At 33.4% G+C, this 26487-nt stretch overlaps 2 protein-coding genes across 6 annotated transcripts in view; one reads left to right on the forward strand and one right to left on the reverse strand.

Annotated features, from left to right (window-relative positions):
• LOC132706849 (tyrosine-protein kinase transmembrane receptor Ror-like) overlaps positions 1-26487 on the reverse strand; it is an 86205-nt gene that overhangs the window by 13538 nt on the left and 46180 nt on the right. For both annotated transcript variants that reach the window (XM_060678441.1, XM_060678440.1), the window contains exons 2-5: positions 8305-8394; positions 4103-4284; positions 3869-4016; positions 4-55 (exon numbers count right to left, since the gene is read on the reverse strand). In XM_060678441.1, coding sequence (XP_060534424.1) covers positions 4-55; positions 3869-4016; positions 4103-4284; positions 8305-8394 — 472 coding nt within the window. The remainder of the gene's footprint in view (positions 1-3; positions 56-3868; positions 4017-4102; positions 4285-8304; positions 8395-26487) is intronic.
• The window catches only part of LOC132706101 (uncharacterized), a 30567-nt gene continuing 22077 nt past the window's right edge, over positions 17998-26487 (forward strand). For all 4 annotated transcript variants that reach the window (XM_060677202.1, XM_060677203.1, XM_060677205.1 and 1 more), the window contains exon 1: positions 17998-18192. The gene's annotated coding sequence lies outside the window, so the exon portion shown is untranslated. The remainder of the gene's footprint in view (positions 18193-26487) is intronic.

Genomic DNA, 26487 nt, shown 5'->3' on the forward strand with positions numbered 1-26487 from the left:
CACCTCACCGGATCGGCACTGCCGCCTTTGAGGGAATTAATAGCCGAAGTAGCAGCTAAAAAGCATCAATTTAATTTTTTCACTGTCAACATTACAAGATTAAAAAAGTATAAACGTGGGATAAGAGCAATCATCATAACCTAATTAAAACGCAGAGGAAATCTGACTGTGATTGCATACGTTTATTTTAACGGTAAAAAAATAAGTACAACTAAAATAGAAACGTAAAAGAAATCATAGTAAAGGAGCTTTAATGTATAGCTGTTGGTGCCTAGACCAAATGATTATGCTGAACGAAGAAGTTTCTTTAATCGATATGGCGGCTTGACAGTTTATAAATTCGACAGTCTCCAGTATTTTGTCAAAATATAGTGGGTGAAAAAAATGCTTTTCTTATATGAATATAAATGTCAAAATAATATGAAAAAGAAAGTAAAAATTATCAAAAATTAACAAAAGACGAAAAAACAAATAACTATATACACAATAATCTTTGGATTTATTACACAGTTTTGATTTCGAATTCAAGTTTCTTGACTTCTGACTGCTTTTAAAATATTGTATTGTTATATATACATGATGTTTGTACTTTCGTGCACAACTTGCTTTGTTATTGTAAATATAAAACCCTATAAATCAATGCATTTTTTAATTCCTTGGAACTTTATAGATATATTCCATATGAAATATCTTTACCGTTTCTAACAAATGTCGAATTTTATTTATTTCTAATTTTATTGAAATATTGTGGCTGTTTTCAGTTCCACAACATCTCTTTTTTCCGATACTTTTCTATAAATTCGAAGGTTTTTGCTTTCGACCACTCCGTTTTTACAAGAGAATTGCTCGAGTTTTCGTCCAGACGCTGAAACATCAACGCGTGTCATTACTTCGAAAGTTCCTTTGATGGTTCGTCACTTTACCGACAACTGACGCTGTAAAATTTTGACACAGCATTTTGATACAGGATGCAGTTCGGATGCAAACGGAACATAAAATGTTACGCGAGCAGGTTCAGATAAATTAAAAAAAAAAACATTATTGCTCTGACATTATTTATTTTGTTGCACTTAAGAATACATTACATGTGTCAAAAAAAAACTCGAAATATACAAAAAAATATTGGTGCGTAAACGAACCACTGGGAAAAATATTAAATAATGTTTTGGGGCACATAAAATAATTTATACATAAATATACAAAAGAAAGTTCAAATTCGACAATAAACAACCAAAAGTAGATTGTTTTCCAAATAGAACCTGATTTGATACAAAAAAACGCATAATATTTCATGGTAACACCCGGTTTCATTTTTGGTGATATTTTACAAAGCATGAAGTTTGTAAATGCACATTACCCTTATTACTAACGTGAATTGTGTGGCTGTGGCAGATTCTACATCTCCTTCGGGCTTTATTAGCCTGAACAATCATCAGGCGCCTTGATTATCATAACGCACTTCATCTATGGCAGGTGCTAGATTTCTTTGAGTAATTGTTTTATCAGTTTTTAAAAGTCGCAAAGCAATGTAAGATTTAAAATCTACGTGGGAAATCTTGTGTTCGTTGACAATATTATACAATTTCCATGCATTCACTACTAAACTATCCAGTGAGTCGCAAAATAAAGAACACCACCATTGTTTTCCAAATACCTGGCACCTGTAGTTAGCAATTCCGTTGTCATGTAAATCTACCCCATCCATATATCTATTGTATTGGGCGATTACATAAGGTTGGGGTTTATTTACATCTTTCCGTTCTTTTCTGTTATAGCGTTTTACATTTTGGACAGGATCTACACTAGAAACATTACTTGCCACAGTTACAACTGAATTGTCGTGCTAGCGGACAATAGAAATTGTTGATTCAGATTCATATGCTGAAAGATAGGACCCGCAGTCTTTTTTCCAAATGATTTACAATTTTCCGTTGGACATTTATTTGTTCTATTTTCCCGGATAGTACCGGTGGCAAAATAACCATTAGTTTTGAAATGTACAAATAGTAGACTCATGACAACGTCACCGCCAAGACCAAAGTCGGAATCAGGTTTATTTTGAGCACCACCATATGGAAGTGGATGAAATAGGTACCCATCAGATGAACAAAGGCACCAAAGCTTGAAGCCAAAACGAACTGGCTTACCCCTTATAAACATTTTGCAGGAATGGCGGCCAAAGTAAGGTACCATTTGTTCATCTATGGATAAGTTGAACGAAAATATGGCAAACTGAAGATTTTTTAAATTTATTACATCAGAGAAGGGTCTAACTTTTGAAAATTTATCATTTTAATCCAACAGATTATTGCCAGATAAGTGCAAGTTTTGCTTTATCAATTGGAATCTATTGCGGCTCATACATTTTTTATAAGATCAATTCCTTCATGTCTTCATCAGTAGACCAATAATGCTAAATATGTGGCAAAGAATGACAACCCGAGAACAATAAAATACCTACAAAATTTAAAAGTTCATTTTTCGATAACAAGAATTCATGGCGGTTATTGTCTTGAGCATATTTTACCGAAAATTTGAAAATCAAATCAATCACTTTGTCATCAAAAAACATAAAAAATATTACAAGCGGAGTTTTCCCAGAAAGCCAATTTTTTAGTTCCTCCCATGATCTAAATTCATCGGATATAGGTGTGTGAGTGTACTCAATCTGGCCATTAAACAGTAGAAGCAAACCTGTCGTTTGCAGAAAGCATACGTTTTATTTTGAATTCTAGAGTTTCATTATCTGATGATTCCCATTCAGGTTCAGTAGTTGATGAATTACAGGACTGTTGAAGGACAGCTGTATCATTCGGTGTATGTAACTATATCAGTTGGTTCCCCAAACTCTTGCAGAATTATGTTATCGTTCATATCTTCTTCGTCAGTCGAGGTATCCACGTCGGGTGGAATATAGACCGCGTCAATATGCTCTGTAAATATTTTTTCACGTTATTTTTAGCATAAATTTACATAGAATGGAATGCTACAATCCATTAGAATACGTAAATCCAAATAATACTTACCACTTTCAGTGTTGCTGTCCTCATCCATCACGATCTCCTCCATAGCCGCCTCTAATTCCTTTTGAGTCAAATTCCTCGGAAATTCCATATTTTACGAACTGTAACGTCCACTGCACAAGGCACAAACTAATACTAAAGAACACGCTAATTGTTGGATGTTTATTCTACATGTGCTGACTTGTCTAGACTTGCAATAACAAAGTTTTGTTTTACAGATAAAACCAGTGGTGCATTCACGCACCACTTTCAAAAAATAAAGCATAATCAATATAGTATTTCCAGTGTATGTTTTCTGCGATGTAATCTACATACTATAGACTTAACAAAAATGGCAATACAAATCCAAAATATCTTTTTTTACTATTTTGGATTTATTTGAAAATGTGATACAAATTTACACCTTTCCTTTACACATAAATCAGCGATTTCTACGGTTTTATGTCCTTTAGTAGTGATAATAATAGCATTTCGAAATGGATGTGCAAAAATATTTCCTGGATGTGACAAAAAAAAATCATAGAATAGATGGTGCATTAACGCACCACTGGGACAAGATGGGTTAACGAGCGAATCGACGTCACAGCCGGTCACAGCCAATGACAGCGCGTTTCAAGTCGGATTTAAATTTTACAATGTTTAATTGCTTATATTTGTTGCATAGAACTAGGAAATTATTTTTTTTGCGAACTGTGGTTCTTTTAATAGTATAAACTTCCTTCTAAAAGCAATTTGTTTGAGTTCCCTATTATCGGGAGGCCTATTATGCGGCCGCCGTTTTTTTTTGAAATGTGATACTGTTTTGGTAAATATGCATATTGGATATGGCACTGAACGCGACTCACCCCACTTGTACGACTCGGGGTTGACCAGCAGTGCGCAGCTCGATTTGATCCGGTCCACCCCGTTACTGGCCACGCACTCGATGAAACCCTGATCGAAGAATTCCAACTTCGAGATTCGCAAGACCGACCTCCATCTGCCGTCTTTTTCCTAAATGTTGCAAGTTTAAATAGGGGCAGCTTAAAAAAAAAACACCCACACACCAAGCTGGCTGGTGCGCACGAATCGCCATTTACCTTGAAATTCTTAACCTTAATCCGATTGCTTTCGGTCGTCACAGGCACTTCGTTTATCCTCCATATAAATGTAACTTTGTTCGTGCTGTTTAAATCTAAATTTTGTACTTCGCAAACGATCTTGGCGGTCTTTCCGGGGTCTCGGGTGATGTTTGTCAGACCCTTGACGATAACCAACGTTCCTACCAAGTAAACGAAGACGTCAAACGGTGGACACAAAGCTGCATCACATAGAAACTTCGCACAAACATTCTCAAATATATGTAGCAACGCTACCGTAATTACGATGCCGGTTTTCTTAATTTATTCTGTTTAATTTAGAATAAAGATGGAAGAAATAGGACAATTAAATTAGAACAAAAAAATGTTCAGATTTTCACAGTTTTTAATGATTTTAGGAAGACCGTGTCTTTATCAAATACAATATATATATATATATATATATATATATATATATATATATATATATATATATATATATATATATATGTATGGCTTCTTTTAAATCCGAATATCTCAACTGTGTCCCAGAATTCGATGGGAACCCAAAGATTTATCTAGATACCTAACTATTTGTCAAACTTTTATTGATAAATTTTATAATGTTGAATTGTCTAAGTAGTAAATTAAAAGGAAACGCAAAAGTCGTGATCAATCTTCAAACATCCAGTACTTGGAATGATTTAAAAAATATTTTGTATAGAAATTTCGCGGACCAAAGAGACGAATCATGTCTTAACAGAGATTTAGTGATGCCCCGCCAACAGCCAAATGAAAAACCGACTCAATTTTACGATCGAGTTTTATATATCCTAAATTTGATTTGTTCATTTATTGATAAATAAAACGTAAACTTTATAACGACCTTGCTTTGAAAACATTTTTGTCAGGCTTAAAACAACCTATTCGTACAACCATTAGATATATGCAACCTGATAGCCTGTCGAAAGCCTTAACATTTGTAATGCGAGAAAGTAACACGCAATATTTTCAAAATATGACCAAAGTAGTTCAAAATCAGCCACCTCAGAATTTAAAACAAATTTCTTTTCAAAGAAAATATGCAATTTAATGGACATAACCCAAATCATTTTAGATATCAGCAACAAGCATTTCCCACCGGTCCAGTTTATAGACCCCCCGCAAAAATACTACACAAATTCACATGTTTTTGGCAGACCCCAGAATGTCTTTAGACCCAACAAGAAATCAAGAATTACGATAACAGCAGTCCTTGGGAAATAGCCTTGTTGAGCACAAATCCACAAATCACAAATTGCCACAAAACACAACTCAAAATCACCCAGATAATAGTTAATCAACTAGAAAATTCCAATCAATGGATTTTGGTAGTCTCAGATGTATAGAGCGTTAAACTTAAATGCAACGCTCTGGATGAGATTCAGAATCCTCATGGGACATACCAAGCCAAAATTCCAAGAGGATGCCTCGTCAAAATTGATCATAATTAGCGATGTCAGATCTCAGTCAGTACTCAGCCAATATTATTTCCTGATCTGCCAGATATTCCAACACAACACAACAAATTAAATGCGGTTCAGTTAGATGAACTCAACCTTTTAAGGAATGAAATTCAGTTAAATTACCCGCTTCTGAAGTTCTCGGAGTTTTACAAACATCCGAGCATATGGACCTTTCTTGTATACATGGTCATAATCAGTTTGTGTCTATTTATTTGCTATAGAGGATTGTTACAGCCAAGATGCGCCAAATCCAGCAAGAAACAGCAGCAAGAAGTCGAAGAACCTAAAGATCCAAAATGTGTGTGATCCTCTTAACGGTATAGTTGAAGCTTACGGGGGAGGAGTTATCTCACTAGCGAAGATCCAAGAATGCTGACCCAACAGAGTCTTATTTCTACATATAAAAACGTAGTTCAACGGTGTCGACGGGGAGTTCTGTTATCGTAACAGACCATTTTAAACGGTTGTAAATTTAAATAAAGTTTTTAAAAAAGGCAACGGTCGTCCCGAGTAGTTAATTACAGATATAATTCTACTTCTTTTAAAGAAATAATACACCAGATATACGAATAAAACAATGCGGAGCGTCCATTAATACGTGGAAATTTTGAAAAAAAAAACGATTCTATACCACACATTTTAACAGATTTAATAAAACTTCAGAATTCTTATTTAAAGAAAAATGTATTAATTAATTATCTAGCTTCATTGGAAACACCCAATAACAAAAATAAATAATTAAACTTTATAGGCTAACTAATAAAGGTAAGAAATTTGAAAAAATAAATCTATAAAAAAAAAATTTAAATATAAAGAGTTCGTTAATTCAGTCCATAAAGTTTGATTAAAAAAGGGATATACCAAAATATTTGGAAATGTAGTTGGCTATGACATCACAATCTTTTTTTTTTACGTTGCGGTTTGTTTTTGTTGTTTTTCATATTTATATTTTAGAAGTTCATAAATGTCAAGTTTTTATTAGTACATATTTCATTTGTATTTTAAAAAAGCCCAGGAACGGCTAAAATTGTATGAATATTACCTGGTAATGGTACAGTCTTAACGTTAAGGGAGTATTAAAGAAAGTTTCCGAGGGTTAAAATATCGCCAAAAAAATATTTAAGAGAATTGTTCCAATCACGGTGTTCTAAAACATATAGCAAAAGGGAGAAACCGAACATCCTTTTATCAGAAGAAACTGAATTGAACGTAATATTATACTTCACGAAAATTCTTTGCGAAATGCCAGCAGGAACCTAGACCTAACCGTTTCAGCTGTACCACGTACTTTAAAAGGCAACAAAATAAAACCTTATACTTTTTCTTTCAATTTTGTTTCACCATGATTTTGATGCCAGAAGAAACTTCTGCATAGTCATGATGGACGAACATTTGAGAGGGACATTTTTAACAAAATATTTTGGATCGATGAGGCGTCTGACATGCACAATAAAAAAAATTGCCACTATTATTCACAATAGAATAAGTGAAAAAAATTAATAAGCAGGGCCATCGTGGTGGCGTGGTGCGGTATTATAAGGGATATAGAATTGTTGGCCCCATGTCATTTGAAAGCTATTTAAAAGGACAGAACAATTTAATTTTACTTCAAAATACAATAATGCCAGAAGTAAGCAACCTGCTCCACACGTTGCGGGACAACATTATATTTCAGCAAGATAGCGCGACCTATCATTGTGGCTATATAGTGATAAATTTTTTAAGAGTAAATTTCCAAAATATAATTGGTAAAAATGGGGACGTTGCGTGGCCACCGCGAAGTTCCGATTTTGCACCCATGGACTTTTTTTTGTGGGACACTTTAAAGGATAACTTTATTTATTTTTGTTATTAGCTATTTTCAATCAAACTAGATAACTAACTATTAAATATTTCAAAATTTCCACCTATTAATGGACACCTTATATTCTTAAACCTTAAAATAAACGACAAACTTACATTATTTTTTGTACTAGAATTGATATCTAAATAAAAATTAGTGACACTCTATATAAGCTGAGGCGCACTTGTCAAGCTGATTGAGTAGTGCATCATCTCCTTAGTCTGTGGCTAAATTTTCGTTACAGTACCACCTGTATCAGTAGCGTTAAAACACAATTTTATATGGGATAATCAAAATATGAAAAACAACACATAACCTCAATTTCTGCCTAAGCTATTCAAAATTCGAATAGAAATTTCTTAAGAATGTGACCTTTATTTTAACCAAGGATTCCAAAAATGTCTAAATATATAAGGTGTTCCTGTATCTCCTTCAGGAGAGTCCTCGAAACTTTTGTACGAATTTTTTTTTCGTATCTCCTATCGATTTCCAGACCATATAGCCAATCATTTTATTTGGCACACGGTGTACATGAAATATTGTTGGTTGAAAGTATAAGGCTTTTAAAAAGAAACTTAAAAGGAAAGAAGAATTCGCAAACCAGGAATTACCCAAGTTGAACAGTATCTACGAAAACAAGAAGTAATGTCAATAATTATATTCGATATAATGTTGGAAAATTGCTAAATAAAAATAAATTATAAATCATAAAAATTACTATAAATGAAATAGAATTAGGGTTTTTTGAATCTAGCCCAAACCACCCCTGTTTTCGAATCTTAGAAAATGATTAAAATAGATTTAAAAAAAGGAAACAACAAAACAATAACAACAAGGTCAATAAGGTCAGTGAATTAGATTGACCAGTAACTTACCGTTTGAAGTGGAGTTCAAGTTGGAAAAATCTTCGTCTTCGTATTCTTCCCCGTCGCCGTAGTCTTCATCTTCATCTAGGTTAGCGTAAACTGGAACAAAGTTAACAATAATAATAATAAGTTGCTTTAAACATAATAATAAAATCTTTACATGTAAAATACCGAATAAAATTATAAAAGATACATAAAAACTAAATAAAAAAAACACTTAAAGACTCACAAGTTGTAAAGGTGTAAGTTGACAGAAAAAACTTATTATTATTATACTTCTTTAATTATAGAAATTGAAAAGGAAAGAGAAATGCATAAAAAGAGTACCCAGTCTGGTGGGGACTAGCTTGCATTTAAAAAAAAAACGAAAATGCCGGTTTTAAACACTTCTTCGCATAAACCTATAAATAAATTTTATTTAATTATATGCTAACGTTTTTACCTGCCAGCATACCCGAAAGCTAATATTTACACGGCTTGACTTATATGCCTTTTACGACCCCATGCGATAGCGATTTCGGACGATCTTTGATCCAAGAAAAACACATCTGCATTTTTCCATACGCCGGCGAATGCTGGACACTGATTTTTATTTTATCGGCAAAATACAATACCTACTTTAAAATAAACAGTCGAGCTTGAAAAAAGAAACGGTTGTCCGAAATAAACCATTATTTTGTATGTTGTTTATATTAATTTTCGTTAAAAGTTATATTTAAAAATACATAGAAATTAACTAGACTCACAGGATGAAATTTTTAGTAAAATTTCAGAACTCTCAACTTTTTTATTTTTGGGCTCATTTTCATAAATTTTGTAAAAAAACTTAGATGAAGTCATTATACACGATTAATTGAATGGTAACTTCATGACTGTGTAGAATAATTACGTTACCATTTGTTTTAAAGATTCGTTAAGAACCATTTATTTTCTTTGGTTTGTTTTTTGGTCCATGTCCTTATGAGCATCGGTTCATGTTTAAGAGCACTATATTAAACGAAATTTGTTTATTTTTTAGGAAATCTATTTAACTTCAACTTAACTAACCTAAAGAAACATTTTTTTACAACAAAATTAAACTTATATTGCAATTGCCTTACTGCCAACGAAGTTAGGAGGAATATTTTGCCGTTCCATCTAGCGGGACCTACTTCGAACTCTTTGACTGGTTTACCTAGCCTATCTCACACATGGTCTATGGGGTTGAAATCTGGAGAACATGCTGGCCAGTCATTACTAATATCTTGTCATACATAGGAAATCCTATGTAAATTTTTGGGTGGGCAAATATTGGCTCCCCTGTACATTTTATAGCAAAATTGTAATATGATATTTTGAAGGGGCCGTATGATTAACTCATGTGCCGAGTTTGAATACATTTTAATAAGCCAATCTTCAATAAACACCAGTAAAATATATTTGAGAGTGACAACACGAAAATTAGTGACATTAACAATATTTTTATTTGTGATTCTTACACGTTTGAAGAAAAAGTAACCATAATTAAGTGATATTATGCAGGAAATGTTCTCAGTTTAATTCCCTGCTAAAACCATATCTTCGATTTCAACAATTAAATATATCATTACCCAATTCGAGTCCAAGAGCACCGTAATAAATGTTCAGCTGAAAATGTTGGAAATAAAGCAGAAAAAAGGGACAATAGAGAGTCAAACATTTTACTGCATGTGGAGGGAAACAAAGTGATTAATACGAGGATTCTTGGATGAGCTGTAAATAAACATCAAACCACAGTATCGAGCACAATAAAAAAACACAAATATTTTTCCTATATATACGAAAGGCACCAAAAGCTCCTGGCAGGCGGTGAAGAAAAAAGAGTACCATTTTGTTTTGAAATGATGGAAAAAATATCTGTTTCACTGATGAATGTACATACATTCACACTTAACAACGAACCAAATGTTCAAAACTGCTGGTATTGGAACCAAGACAATGGATGTGGTTTTGTTCATACTCAATGCCAATATCCTCAATAAATAAATGTTATGGTGGGAATATGCGGACTATAACCTCATGACAGAAACCTATTTGGACTTATTGAACCCGCACTAGAAGAAGTTGTTCGCGAAGATAACCAGATCTGGTGGTACCAGATGGATTTTTGTCCCCGTCCATAATTCCCGTATGGTTAGGTAGTTTAAACCGTCCCTTAAATGAAATTCATTCCAAGAACGTGTGGTAAGAACCGAGTATGAGCTTGATCCTAAGAAAAACATAATGATATATCTAAATACTTAGTTTATTTTGAATGCGTGGATGCAAATGTGCATGTTTTCATTCTAAACCACCTTTAATTGATATGTAATTGTCCAGCTTGACGGCGTCCAGTTTCATGCGTCATGGAAAATATTTGCTGATGCTTGTTGCATTGACACCTCTTGCAATTTTGCCATCATATTTAATTCAATAACTGAATATTGGCTTATTAAAATTTATTCAAAGTCAGCATATGAGTTAATCATAATCAAGTTATATTAGACCTTTGCCATACAATGTACAGGGTTGCTAATATTTTGGCACCTAAAACTTTGCATGGGATTTCCTATGTTCCCTTCCGCAATGCATCATTCGGTATATCGGTGAGCAGTCAACGATCCCGGGATGACAACCATAAATAAACCTCCTCCATGATTCAGATGGAGACTGGACTATGTAAGCAGGGTCTGGTTTCGTTAGTAAAAAGAACATTTTGCCCTTGCTGTAAGTTCCAATTTAAATATACATATAAAGACAAGAAGCAAAAAAACAAACTCTAGAAATTGAATAGTTGTTTAAAAAAATGAAAACGTAATTATTCCGCAAGATGTTCCAAAATTAAAGTAACGAAGTCAGTATTGAACAAACCCTGTATAATAACTAAAAGGCCAACATTTATCACACGTGGATTTCATCCGAAGTTTTCTAAAAAACGTAAAACTGTGTTCGAACAAAATTTGTTGTAATATTACAAAACTATGTATTAATCCACTCTGTATAAAGAGTTTCTCACTCTCTATACCGAAAGAAAAAAGGACACACTTAGTGAATACGGCGAGCAAGGGAAAAATTTGATCTCTAGATTATAAAGTTGCTTTAATTCGGCAGATAGAACGGGGGGAGAGGAAAAGTGATGTGCGACGTCGATACGGACTTACACCGTCGACTGTATCCAAGATTTGGAAGTTCAAAGAAAAAAGGTCATTCAGGCTGAAGCGGCAGGCAGTTCTAGTAAAAAACTAAGAAAGCCAATATTTGAAGATTTGGATCGGGCAATGTTGCAGTGGTTCCGACGGCAGACGGAACCACTGCGGCAGACGGAGAGCAGGATTTGCCTACAACAGCAGCAGACTTGAGAGAGGAAGCCATATTACAACAAGCACGAAAAGGTGAGGAAGAGCACCGAGAGGAAGAAGAAGATAAAGAAATTGATCTGGGACCACTAGCAACCATTCAGTTAAGCTGCTAGAGAAATTTTTTATGTATCATGGGGAAGACGGTGAAAATATAAGCCAAGCGTATTAGCATACTAAAAAAATTCAAAAGAAAATGACCGATTATTTGAAACATTAAATTTAGTTCTTAAATATTTATATATAATGTTAAAATATGTATATAAAATAATTAAATATTACAGAACACATATGCGTATTGTTATTTTTCAAGTACTCATAACCCTTTATAACGAAAATTCTTTATAACGAAAAAAAAAGCAGTCCCTTCAATTTCGCTATATAGAGTTTCGACTGTATATTGTTTGAGGGAGGCGGAGCTGAAGGAGGGGCATGAACGCAGGAAGAATTGAAGATTTTAAAAAAGCACTTGACAATACTGTAAATAACAGACGTATAATACGACCAAAAATATAGCTTATTGCTTTGACGTTTTATTTCACGACGCAAAAACCCCCGTAACTTTACAACACTTATATAAAACGCCTTGGAGTCTCCCTTTCTGAGTTCTGTCTGTTTAGATTATCGCTCTGACATGACACTGATGGTGATGATAGAAGAGAAGTAGCTTTTTTTCGTCCATAAATAGAACCCCACAAAGTGTTACTAAGGGAGAACATTCCATGACGTACTAAATTGAATTATGCTCGCTCATTTTCCGTCTTTTGTTGCCCCATTTGTCACCTTGCTTTTAACAATGTTTTTTTTTTTGCATCAAAAAGTTGCACTTTTTATCTGGTACTGCGTGACCCCATAGTTGATTAGTCTTTTGCACTAATGGTTCTATATCACAATTGTTCTCTGATTTAAATTATTCTGCAATAACTATGTCCAAACCAACATAGTGTCCTAAATCTAATGCCGGCATATTTTCGTTTTTAATGCAACTAACAATAAGCCATCTTGCTAAGCTTTCCTATGCACTCCGATTGTTTAATTGTTTTTGTGTATTTAATGTTCTAACCCATATTAACCTATATCCCAGTTTTATTGTTTTAATTGAACAACCCCCTTTTAAGTGCCCTCCCTTTGTTTTAGAGGATACTCGGACACAATATCGTCAGTAAAAACTCCGTTTGTGATGGCATGTTCCCCATTAATAACACTTTTTGATGATGAAGATTTCTTTTATTATTAATTTCTCTTCTTGTAAATTTTTATTGTTACGCTATCAGTAGTTGCAGTTTTGGATTAAATGGCAGAAAACCATATGCGAGTGGGTACTGAGGGCCCCTTGGGCTTTTAAAAAATTGCTTGTATGCAACTTCATTTTAATTATTACAATATTTTTTTTATTCATTTTTTCGGCATTTAGGTCGTTTTTAGTAGTTTTTAAAAAAAGTAAAATTAACAAAGAGGGCATTTTAATATTTTAATAGGCGTTGAAAAAGAAATTGTAGAATTGATTATTTATTTTGATAAATGGATTTTCATCAAGTAAAAGCCACCTCAGTTCAATGTTCGATTATTTGTTTGTTCATTTCCCATTTTCATAAAGAAAATGTTATAAAAACACACGTGTGGGATAAGCTTTTCATTTTTTTTTCGTTTAAAAATTCTTCTTTAAACGAATAAATAAAAACCACGTCCACAGATATCCTTTTCCACATTTCACAATTCATGACTCTCGATTGGAAACATTAAGCGCGTAGTAATAGTGTTGAGACCAATAATAAAGAAATAAATCAGTTTAATCTCGCGCATATACTTCAACCAGAAATATAGTGCTTTTACAACCGAGCCCGTGATTATCTTTGCCTACTGTTTATTACTCCAAAACCGCAGTCCCTTATAGAACACCCTGTCAAGCAGATCCTTGCCCGTAACCATTCCAGGACCGTCCTAACAGACTAACAAGAGGGATATAAGTATGTTTTCGAGCAATTGTTGAAACATGTACATAAAAAAATTAGTACAAAGTAACAATTTATTACGTTCTATTCTTCTTCCGAATTTCTTATAAAATTGTAAACATTCAAATAATTTGTTTAACATCCGAAAACAAATGGATGGCACCCCTGCATCGTTCCACGGTCTCCACATTTTAAAGTGTTAAAAATCAGAATATAGAAAAATAGAAAACGTTTAATTGTAATTTCTAATAAATATAATAATAATAATAAAGACAAAAATGATTATTTTCAAACTTACCTGTAAGATAAATAGAGTACCCTTATCCTTTGAACTATCCAGCGAAAACAGCCTCGCAGGGCCAAAGCTCGACAATCAGGTACTTACTGGAAGGATCACAGTCAAATACCTCCGTAATATAGACGAACATATTGCAATTTAGATTAAATTCTTAAAAACGATACCACCTGATGTTGAAATACACCCTTCTAATCAAATTAATCTTAATCAAATTAAGGACGGTCCATTTACGGTCCATCTCAGGCAAGGCGTACTTAATGCAGTTACTTAATGAGTTTTACCACGATTCTGCGGTTAAGGTACTGTAACATACTTAAAACGTCAAAGCAATAAATGCATTATATTTTTGGTCGTAGTATACTATTAGTTTACATCAATAAAGAAACAACACCGCTTTCGTTACTACCTCCGTCGGCAAAAGAAGCTAATAAAAAAAATTCTCTATAGAGTTGTTGCCCTTTTATCGCATTGCGTGTCTTTTGCTAATGCCTGGAAATTAATACAAAACAAGTCTCGCCCGTATATCGTGCCTTTTGATACGTGCATGTACCCCTTCTTCGTTCGCAAAGGACCGACCGGCAGTCGCGTGACTACGGACTGAAACGCACACGACATAAAAAAAAATTGCAATTGACACAGTCGAGATGATAATAAAATATTTATTTTTCCGACGTCAGATTTCAACAGCGATAAATTGCGAATTTCGTTCGTAAAAAAAGTTTTTTGCTCAAATTTTTCTTTATAATGATAGAGATTTAAGCTTTTCTCTCAAAATCTTCGAGTTTTATGCCAATTTGAGAAAGAACACCAAAAAAAGTTTCGTCGGTATACAAGAGAAAGTGAATGTCCAATATTAACAGTTTTAAGCTATTAATATTTGAAGATTGAAGAATTCAATTATTTTTTGTAAGTTTATTTTAGTGGAAATACATATTGAAAGTAGGTTTTTGTGAATCTACTACTATAATAAAAAAAAATGTGTATTGTTTTATTAGTCATAATATATTGAAAAGAAATTAAGATCAATTTGTTCACCTAACAGTTATTAACTATTTAAATAAAAAATTCACGAAAATATCAAATTAGTAAACAATAATAATTGCTAATAAGAAAAAGTAAGTAGCATTAAAATAATCCTAAAATTATACTTCATCATCACTGCTTTCGTCTTGTGCAGGTTCGGGGCATTTGTCTTTTATGGAATTATTGGCAAGTTCATGTCACCCTTTTTGTTTTTGGATATTGGCAACGGTTCTGAGTAGCACTTTCTTAAATCTAATTTTTTCACGTACTACTGGGTCTACACTTTACTTTTCCTCTTACATTCAGAACTTTGTATTCTTCATCGTAATTGTACCTGAACAATATTAATTTTTTTGTTCCTTTTTCATATCGGAGTTGTTTGATCTTCAGTAAATCCACTCTTTGACCGCATTCGTCTCGAATCGTATTTTTTGTTGATTTGCTGAGTTCTTTAAGATTGATAAAATCATTGTACGTCACTGGTGAAAATTATAAGCATTTGAAATTTTATTTTTTCCTGTCTTGGATTGTGCGGCTGTGATAATTGTTTTCCCGTCATACCGCACTATGCAAAATGCGGAGTTTTGGGTAATGATATCAGGAGAACTTGGTCATTTTCTCTTGTAAGTTTTTTTTAAGTTATGGACTTGAACAACTGCAACATATTAACTTATGGAATTCATTTATAAAAAAATGTAAAAATATATTGCTTTTCGAACATTTCGTAATACTTTATTTCATTTAAAGAAAATAAAAACCTCTTTGGAACTTTTTAAATAATAACAGATATTCAAATAGCTTTTAAATAAACATACGTGGCGTTGGCATTACTATTGTTATTGGATAATAACTTTACATATTCTGCTTTTGCGCATTTGTTTTAAAATGTTTTCCCTAACGAACTAACAAACTAAACCAAGACATATTAAATTCGGAAGCATTTTCATCATTAAAACCTTGTTTTGAAATTTTCTGTTTTATTCCAGGTAACGCAGCTTCCAGCTATTTTCGTAATAATAATAATATAATCTTTATTTAGCATATAAAAAATACAAAATATAAAATATAAAATTCCAGATAAACGGAAACCAAGAGCTAAGCACACAGAAATCAGAATTTGGACAATACATGGCGTCTTAAAAGACTTTTAAATTTATCAAGAGTATCAAGAGTATCCGGTAAATTGTTAAAATGGTTTAGGCCTTTATGTAATATAGAGTTTTGTACAATGACTAGAATCACATTCTCTCAACATAAAATTACCATAATTTCTTGTATTGTAAGAATGAATATCTCTGAAATAGGTAACTTTTTCACAAACATAATTGGGAACACACTGCTGTTTAATTTCAAAAATAAATACATATTTTTTGTTTTACAGACAAGAAATTAAGAACACTCAATAAGCTTTGAATTAGCGTATATCTGTCACACTGTTTAGTATATTTCTTAAGGCCCTATTTTTTTGAACAATCTGTAATTACTCTAATATCGTTTATATACATAAGAAACAACAATGGTCCCAAAACTGTCCCCTGAGGAACACCAAGTTCTACAGTTATGCAATCAATTTTTATATTTTGTACAATTTTCTTAACAGTCTAGTTCCACTTATTGTTTCGAAAGCACGCTTAAAATCCAAGAATACAGCCAACACAAATTTACCATCCTTCAAGGCCCTCAGGAAATCGTCACAGACATAACAACGTCAGATTCACGTGAATGTTTGGAGTGAAAGCCCGACTGGTTAGGCACTAAAATATTGTTTACGTCACAATTATTATTAATTGACATAGATTGATGTTGGGAACCTTCTTTACAGGGATCACCATTAATGTCTTCCATACCTCCGGAAAAATTCCACTCGTAAGGGAGGTGTTCACAATGTCCAACAACTGCACAGGCATCAATCAATACACGCTTTGAGATACCACACTCATCACCAGTCACATTTTTTAATTCTCTTCTTATTTTTTTAAGGTGCTGAGTAGTTATGGTATTAAACTGATCTATTTCTCCATAAGATGGTATATTATCGGTGATATCATTCACAGCCTGGGATGGCGGAATGCCACTCAAAATATTTTTAACACTGTCTATAAAACACCTATTAAATTTATTAGTTATGACTTGCGTAAATGGAACAGTTCGCTGGCCAAACTGCAACTCATCGTGAAGAATACCTTTTTTATTTGGAAGTTAGAGTTCGTTTTATTTATATCAATAATATCTTTAAAATATCTATCTTTTTCTAATTTGATGAAGCTTACAGTGCGATTTCTCTCTTTTTTGTACGCACGGTATCATCATTTTGTTCAAGTACTGCTCTTTTATGCAAATCGTCTCTTTGATACATCATAACAGGGGTTATCCACTTTTTGCTTTGAAATTTATGTTGAACTTACAATTTTACCTTCAGACACATTTGCTTAGGTTTGGATGTTTCAAGAAACGATTGCTGCAGTAAGTGACTATTGTAATTTTTCATGCATCTGTATTTCACTTCCAATAAGACGTCGTTGCTTGTATTTTCTATTTCTATTGACAGATGTATTTTATGTTCCAGATATTTATCTTTGGTTACTATATAATCTATCAGAGTTTCACTTTTGTATGTAATTCGAGTAGGTGGCTTAACAATTTGGTAGTATCTATTTCTGTATACAATACTCAATAACCTACCATATTTTTTAGCATTTTTATCTGTTTTTTTTTTTAAGTATATTTTACCTTCCTTCGTTATTCAAATTTGTTCGATTTGATGTTTACGAAATTTCATTATTCTCCTTCGCAAAATAATACCTTTCCCGCCATGAACACCGTGGAAAAAACCAAGAGCGTTTTTGTAAAAATCTCAAGTCTTCGCGAGTCCATGGAAAAAGCGAAAATGGTCTATTGACCCACCTTTCCCCACACTGGGGCCACTAACTGACACCGGCTATACGCGCGAGTTGAATGTAGGTATATCTCAAAATAAATCTGGACGAAATTAGATTTTCAGATCTCCGAAAGATTTTCGTATGTTTATAACAACTCGCGAAGTGCTTCGTGCTCAATTTTTACTCGCCTTCTCGTTGCGATTGGAGTCGAACGCGTCAGAGTGTGCGAGGGAGTGCAAAATGGTGTTTTTCTCAATGGGTATTATAGCCAACAGGTGGTAGACGAATTCACAGTTGTTCCGGGATGACTTAGTGTGTTAAAGTGTTTCGCAAATTGCAGATACAGTGCAATGTGGACCAATAAGTGATACCATTATTCGTCTGTCATCGAGGTGGGTAAAAATTAACCAAAAGTTTTGAGGAACTTTCTGCCCATCATTCTGCCGTGTTCAACATTTGGAAATCTTTTTTTTTCTTCTTTTACTTTATATTTATTTTTACTAACGCATATATTTGTTTAATATGACTTAGGTGTCAGCATCACTTTGTATCAGACGATCTGTAAAAGCAGCAAAATTACACTGTGCAACTGTATATACAGTGCGTCTCAATGAAGAACCACACATCCTTGTAAACTCTTTTTCTGTGATTCGATTTTTTGTATATGTAATTATCAAAAATAAAGATATACTATTAATTAATGTTTGAATACAGGGTGTTTGAAATATCGCTTGTACGTGCGTTCAATTTATCTTGATAACATTTGGATGTAACTTTTTTGTTTTTAGTGATATCATCAGTCAGTAATAATCGTGTATTATCGCATGATAAAGTCTGTACTACCCCAGTTTGGAATTCTATTTATAGAAAAATAACTTCTTAACAAGTTAAACTTTAGATACAACAGAGGTCGACACGTTTGCTCGTACAAAGAAAACTAAAAATTTTACAATTTGAAGTCACTTGAAACTAACCTTTGCTTTGATTGTAGAGATATGACATCTATTGCTCACTTTCCCGATTATGATATTGAATGGCTTGTGAAATATAAACAAATAAATAAATAACATCTTTCTTTAGGGTCTAATTTTGATAATGTTTTTTGTTGGATAGATGTCTCAAAAACGCACTAAAACCTTATGTTGATTTTTACATCAATCTCAAGTCATGGCCACCTGGGACTAGTTTTTGGTGTCAAATATCCAAGGAAATAACCGTACTAATTTCCATGAAGCTCGAAATGAATGTTAAGGAATTCTTTTTTTGCTTGACTAAAAGGCACTGAAACAGTTTTTTCTCATATAGCATCTGTTAAATAGTGGAGCATGATATTAGGTTGAAACAATAAGCAATACACACTGTATGTATAACATCAATTAAATATCAAAAAAGGTGCAAAAACACTCCGTATATGAAGTTGCGCAAACGCCTTGGGTTGCCAGTTTTGGGTTATATTATATTATATATATATATATATATATATATATATATATATATATATATATATATATATATATATATATATATATATATATATATATATATATATATATATATATATATATATATATATATATATATATATATATATATATATATATATATATATATATATATATATATATTTATAACCTTAGCACGTCGGTAGAAAATTTATTTTATATTAAATTTCAAAGGGCATATTTCATTTTCAGTTTGAATAAAATAATACATTGAGGGAAAATCAAATCTCTTTTAATTTCTGCACCTTATTAGACTGTAATCGCAATACAAAAGCTTTACAATATTTTGAACCAATATTGGTTGAAGATTTTTGAAAAGTAACCGTGTTTTTCGAAAGCGAAGAATTTTTAATTAAAACTTGGTATGACCTTACATCTCAAATTTGCATACGTATTGTATATGTATGTATTAGGCTTAAGCTTATTTCTTGCTTCCTCTGTGACACCTTCAAGTCAAAGAAATGTCAAATTTTTAGGAGCCCTGCAAACAGCGGGATGTTTCACACTGGCACACTGGTTGCAGTTCAGCCAGAAAACCTTTAAATTTTACGAAATTTACATGTTGATATAGAGTAAACATCTACTACAAAATCCATTCAAAGAGTATTATGTGAACATTATCTTCGAAATATTACGGTGATTTATGATAAGACACGACTATGTGCTTGTGTGTCTAATATTGAGAATCAGTTCTAAAACTTATTATCAAGATAGGGTGAAGTTTTTGAATTAAATTTAAATTTTTAATTAAATTTTGCATTTTTTGTATACGTTCCCTATCTGCAGCTATTATATAACAATAATAGAACCCATTACAACAGTTAAAATGTGCCAGGACTAAGGAGTCACGTGGAAGCATTTTTAAAGATGAAGAAGAAGAAAATGTTTATTTTGAAATATAATTTTTAAGTTCAGCTTTTTACAGACATTTTTTTATATGAAATGTCCGCCTTAGATCTTCGAAGTTAAGTAGACCTAGGTCAAATCTGATTTAATTAGTGTATCATGAACTGTTTCTTTTCACTTCCACGTTGTGACTCACCGAATTTAACGGAAAACTAGGTGCGAAGCAGTTGAAATAACCGATTTTTCCGCCGCCAAACATCTAAACAATTCACTTCGTCTCGAACGAAAATACCAACGAGTACCCTAAACGTTTCTCTTTCGTTGCAACCATTAATCTGATCCTATCGTTATACAAAATTAAAGAAAACGTTGGAAACCATGTTGAGAGACGTCGTAATCAATTGCCCCGCTTGTAAAAACAATGAAATTGTTAGAAAAACATCGTGATTTCTTCCTAAACAATGAATTGATCGGATGCATCAACAAACTGCTCGATCCACCTCTTACATTTTTTTTTCTAACGTTCTTTGCGATGGACGCGTTTCACTTCACGTCGTATCTGGGCCGATATAATATGTGTGAGGCGATTGTTCCGCCGCTTATAAAATGGCTGCCGCTCGCGTCTTCCACCAGCCTTCGAGAGAGAACGTAATGATAAAGCTCAATGAAATGAAAAATTAAAACGAATAATAACGATTGCGGTGCTTGGCGTCATTGCGGTCGCAATTGAGATGTAAAGAAAGAAACGTGTTTCTAAACTGTATAGCTCAAAATCGTATGTCTATTCGCGTCTCAACTACGCCTTGGTTTGTTGGGGAGGTTTCCCACGTGCGGAGCAAGTCTTTAGGATGCAGAAACGCATTTTACGGACTATACTGTTTAAGCCCTGGAATTTTTCATATCGAAACCTATTTCCACAACACTCTTTATTGACTCTTCCTAGTATGTACATACTAAATTGTGCCACGTATGTAAAAAGTAACTCTAATCTTTATATGCACTCAAGAAACTCAGATATTCAGTACAGAAAATAGTCCCTTTGTTTTGACCGTAAAAATTTATAATAAATTGCCTATCGAACTGAAGGAGATAACTAGTCAAACAAAATTCAAATGCTCTCTTAAAGACAAATTGCTACGCCTTGCCTATTACAATATTGAGGATCTTCTTTGTTGTGATACCTTTTAATACGTATTCGTTGTTTGTTATTGTTTATATATTTGTTATTTATCCATCAGTATTACCTATTATTATTATTAACTTACTAATTATACTAAGATAATTTTATACTCCTCCAGGAAAACCAGATGTGTGACTTCTGAGGGACGTCACAATAAAACAAAGAGTAAGTCAAGAACTAAACGAGCACCTCGGGACCTTGCCCTTACCACTGATGTGGATAGCACGTGGAAAGCTATAAATGACATCTTAAGTGGGGCCGTTGAAACAAATCTGAAACCAACTCCTAAAAGAAATAGGAGAGAGTGGATGACAGGGGAAATCTGATGGACTCACGGAGGGAATGTAAAGCCGCTAATGACATAAATAAATACAGACATCTTAACAGAATAATCCGCACCAAAATAAAAAGTGCTAAGGAACATTGGATAGAAGACAGATGCTCGGAAATAGAGGAATTGCAAGGACGCCATGACCATTTCAACCTACATAAGAAAGTGAAAGATTTTACAGCGACGAACAGAAAAACTGCAGTCCACAACATATTAAGCTCGGATGGAAAATTATTAGACTCCACAGAGGGAAAACTACAAAAATGGGAAAAATATGAACGCGGAAGAACCAAGTATTCTGAAAACCGAAGTAGAGTACGCGATAAAACAACTCAAGGCAAACAAGAGCCCAGGGCCAGACGAAATATTACCCGAAATCTTAAAGCTAATAAGCGAAGAAAACATCGACCTGCTTGTCGCTCTCTATAACCGCATTTATGAAACTGGCAAAATACCTCAAGAATGGTTAGAATCAATTTTCCAAAGAAAACAAACCCCAAAGACTGGGGAGACTTTCGTCTAATTAGTTTAATGAGTCATGCGTTAAAAGTCCTAATGAAAATAATTCATAACCGCATCTCTAGTAAATGCGAAGCGAACATTGGAGATGACCAATTCGGCTTCAGGAGCGGAATGGGCACGAGAGAGGCTTTGTTTAGCCTACTGGTGCTAGCGCAAAAATGCTATGATCAACAACGAGACATCTTCATCTGCTTCATAGACTTCGAAAAAGCATTCGATAGAGTGAGACACGATCTGCTCATGGAGTCGCTTCGTGGCGTGGGCCTGGATGAAAATGACAATACTCTAATACAGAAACTATATTGGAACCAGAGCGCTAGAATCAGAATAGAGGGATCCAAGTCTGAGCAAATCGGGATTGGCAGGGGAGTTAGACAGGGCCGCGTCTTGTCCCCTTTGCTGTTTAACCTTTATTCAGAATTTACAGAGACAAAGACAAAGACAGAGCCCTGGCAGACATCTTAGAGGGAGTCAAAGTTAATGAACATAAACAGCATTAGATATGCTGACGATACTATTCTAACCGCCGATTCGGATGTGGGTTTGCAGCGACTCCTCGACCGCGTTAGCAATACCTGCGTAAAGTTCGATATGAAAATAAACGTTAAGAAAACTAAGGTAATGGTAATTAAAAAATCAAAGAATGTCCCACAACCAATACAAATAAATGGAAAGATACTAGAAGAAGTGGGCAGGTTTCAATACTTGGGATGCTGGATAGATAACAAATTAGATCCAGACACAGAAATAAGATCGAGAATAGAACAATCCAGAAACTCTTTTGTACGACTCAGAAAGCTCCTTGCGACTCACGAATCAACCTCGAGCTGCGTTTAAGACTCTCAAAATGTTATGTGTGGTCTACTCTCTTGTACGGAGTCGAAACATGGACACTAAAAACACAAACCATTAATAAACTAGAAGCTTTCGAGATGTGGACATATCGCAGAATACTTAAAATACCATGGACATCGCATACCACGAACGAAGAAGTTTTGCGCAGGCTGGGAATTGAACGAGAACTATTCAAGCTTGTGAAAGTCCGAATACCGATACGCACAGCTCATCGTCAAGGGAAAGATCGAAGGCAAGCGGGGGCTGGATCGGAAGAAACTGTAATGGCTGAGGAATATACGTCAGTGGACTGGAATGGACTTCGAAGAGCTCATAAGATCTGCTGAAGACAGAGAGAGATTTGCCACTATGATATCCAACCTCCACTGATGGAGATGGCACGTCAAGAAGAATTTTATACTTTTACATTATGTTGACAATATCCAACACTTGTAAATCAAGTCTTATGGAAATAAAGCTATCTTTATCTTTATTATGTTTAGTTTGCGTAGGTGTTTTTCAGAAGCTCCACCCCATACGAGAATGCCGTAGGTCACTAGGACTTTGAAGCAAAGACAAATAAAGAATTTTTAGTTGTTCGATATGAAGGACATTTTTTAAACACGTAAAGTTGGTCAGAAGCCCTCTTAATTTGTTTACTAAATAATTTATATGCACATCCCAACCAGGTAAATTGACAATTTTAATACCTAGATAAGTTATTGATGTCTGGTATTTCCCAATTATCAAATATTAAGCTTCCCATTTTTGGAAGGTTATTTTTGTAACTTTAAAGTAAATTTGTTATGTTGGTACTAGTTCTTTAGATTTATAAAATCGTCCTTTATTTTTATTTATTTATTTTTTATTTATTTATATCTTTTATTTTTATTTATTACAAAATAAAACTGTGTCATCCGCAAAACTTATTATTGTGTCTGTAAACTGGATATTTAACATATCGTTTATATGAATGGTAAAAAGGAGCGGTCCTAGAACAGTGCCTTGGGGTACGCCAAACTTTACTAATCTGTCGTCACTTAAAGTGCCATCAATACAGTCTCGTTGTTTTCTATTACATAAACACATTTTTAAAAGATTGCAAACTATTAATAAAAGATAAAGATAAAGATTAAGGTAAAGCATTTTCAATCAAAATTGGACACAGTATATTTTCCACGTTTTACAATTTTTTTACAGACTTTTAATTCTGAAGTTTTGCCTGTATTGTTATTTACAGGTAACATAATATGTTAATGTGGATAATGAACTCAGATTTCGTACACAGGTTTTCAAAATAACCTTAAACGAATAGAGCAGGTAAGTCATAAATTTCACGCATTTGTTGGAAAAACTGACTTGTAGCAATGGCATTCATTTCCGTGGGGTCCCCTTCAATTGTCAGTATGGAATACCTAAAATTAAGAAGTTCATGACTAAAACTGCTTTTCGTATACATCTGTTAGACTACTTAATAAATATCGTCAGATTAGTCAATCACAGAATGCTTCTCATTGCGTTTTTAAATTCCATTTAAAAATATCTTTTACGGGGAAACTACCCAGATTGATAATCAGTTCTCTCTATTTAATATTGTTTTTTTAAGGTTTTTTTCTTTTTGTGATTAATTAATTTTTGTAAATTAAGTTTGCATTGCCTTGTTATATACTCGGTTAAGTTAACAGCTCGGGTGACCTTCGCCGAGCTTAAAATAAAGACGATTTTATTTATTTATTTAAGTTCATCAATAAATTTATAAATTCAATTAATAAATACAGGGCAATACGAGTTTGTAGCGTAATGTTTATTTAAAAAAATTAACTACAACAACAACGTTGCTATTGCCATAGCGAGAATGGTGTGGAAGGTAAATTCAGCAAAGCTGGTGAATAATTATAAACCTCGTTTTCTACTTAGAACTTGTGCGCCAAACAGGAAGACAGGTGACTGCTATTAATACCCCCCACGCGGCTTTAGCAATTTTCGCGTATATTTTGCAACCATCAATCTGGAAAGGTCCACATTTGCAGTTTACACTTGTGTCGATTTTACGACCTGGCGACGCGGACGACGTTTCTTATTTGCAGTAATTTGGTTTATTTCGAATTTCGATTCGCAACGAGTGATCAGTTTCATTCGCGCGCGTCAGATTGTTTTAAAATACACAAAACAAAACGAGTCGTAAAGGTGTCCATCGACTGCATGTTTTTAACGAGATTTTTGAAACGAAAAAAGTCGGAATCGTTCCCAATTACCACAACCCTATTTAAAATTTATGTATCAGACGTCCTTAAGAACCTGGGGCAAGAAACGTTCTACAATGGGAATACAAATAAATGCCAACCAATAACTCCATTCTCTACAATTCGCAGACGATCAGGTTGTTATAGCTCTGGACAAGGAAAACCTAAATAAATAAAAGAATAATAAAAATAGGGATTAGAAGTAAATAAGGAAAATACAAAATATATATGGGTTGGTGGACAGGGAGATATAGTGATTAAAGTTTTGTGAGGAATACAAGTACCTAGGAGTTAAAATCACAATAAAGGAACTTTAAGAACGATTTAGTAAAGGCAAGAAGATCATTGGAGCACTGAATTCGGTACTTTGGGAGGAAGGGGGTCACAGAATCCTACATTCCGTGACACCGAATTCAGTGCTCCAATGATCTTCTTGCCTTTACTAATTCGTTCTTAAAGTTCCTTTATTGTGATTTTAACTTTAGTTTAGTGAAGAGATATGTTTTTTGTAAATTATAACTTTTGTGTCCTATTTGAATTTTGTGTTCCTTGAAAATGGTTTGGAGTTTTTCTGATAATCCAGGTATATATGGTAGCGATATATATTTTCTTTGAAGATTTTGATGTTGATTATTGTTTACGTTATTATAAAATTTATTGGTACGTTTATTAAACATATTATTAATTAAGTTTATGGGAAAATTATTTTCTACAAGTGTGTTTTGCTTTTTCAATTGCGTCTGGTCTATATTCTGGATCGGATAACATTATTGCTCTGTCTGCGAGACCTATTATAGAACACAAAAGTTATAATTTACAAAAAACTTATCTCTTCACTAAACTCAAAGCAAAAATTCCAGTTGAAAAAAGAATCAATATAGTATATAAAATTCCATGCTCTAATTGCGAGAGTGTATATATAAGACAAACAAGCCAATGTTTAAAAAATAGAATCAACGGACATAAGTATGACAAAAAAAAAACAAAACAGCTCTTCATACCCATTGCGAAAACACCAAACACACATTTAATTTTCAAAAAGTTAAAGTCCTACTAACAGAACCTAATAAAAAAAAAGAAAACTTTATGAAAGTATAGAAATCCAAAAAAACAAAAATTCAATTAATTACAAAACCGATTCTAAAAACCTTAACATAATATATCATTCAATTTTAAACTAGCAAAATTAAATTATCCAATATAATAAAAAATAATAAAAAACATCCGTA

Source organism: Cylas formicarius, unplaced genomic scaffold (assembly GCF_029955315.1).
Source record: "Cylas formicarius isolate icCylForm1 unplaced genomic scaffold, icCylForm1.1 PGA_scaffold_8__14_contigs__length_24414737, whole genome shotgun sequence".
Taxonomy (NCBI): Eukaryota; Metazoa; Arthropoda; class Insecta; order Coleoptera; family Brentidae; genus Cylas; species Cylas formicarius.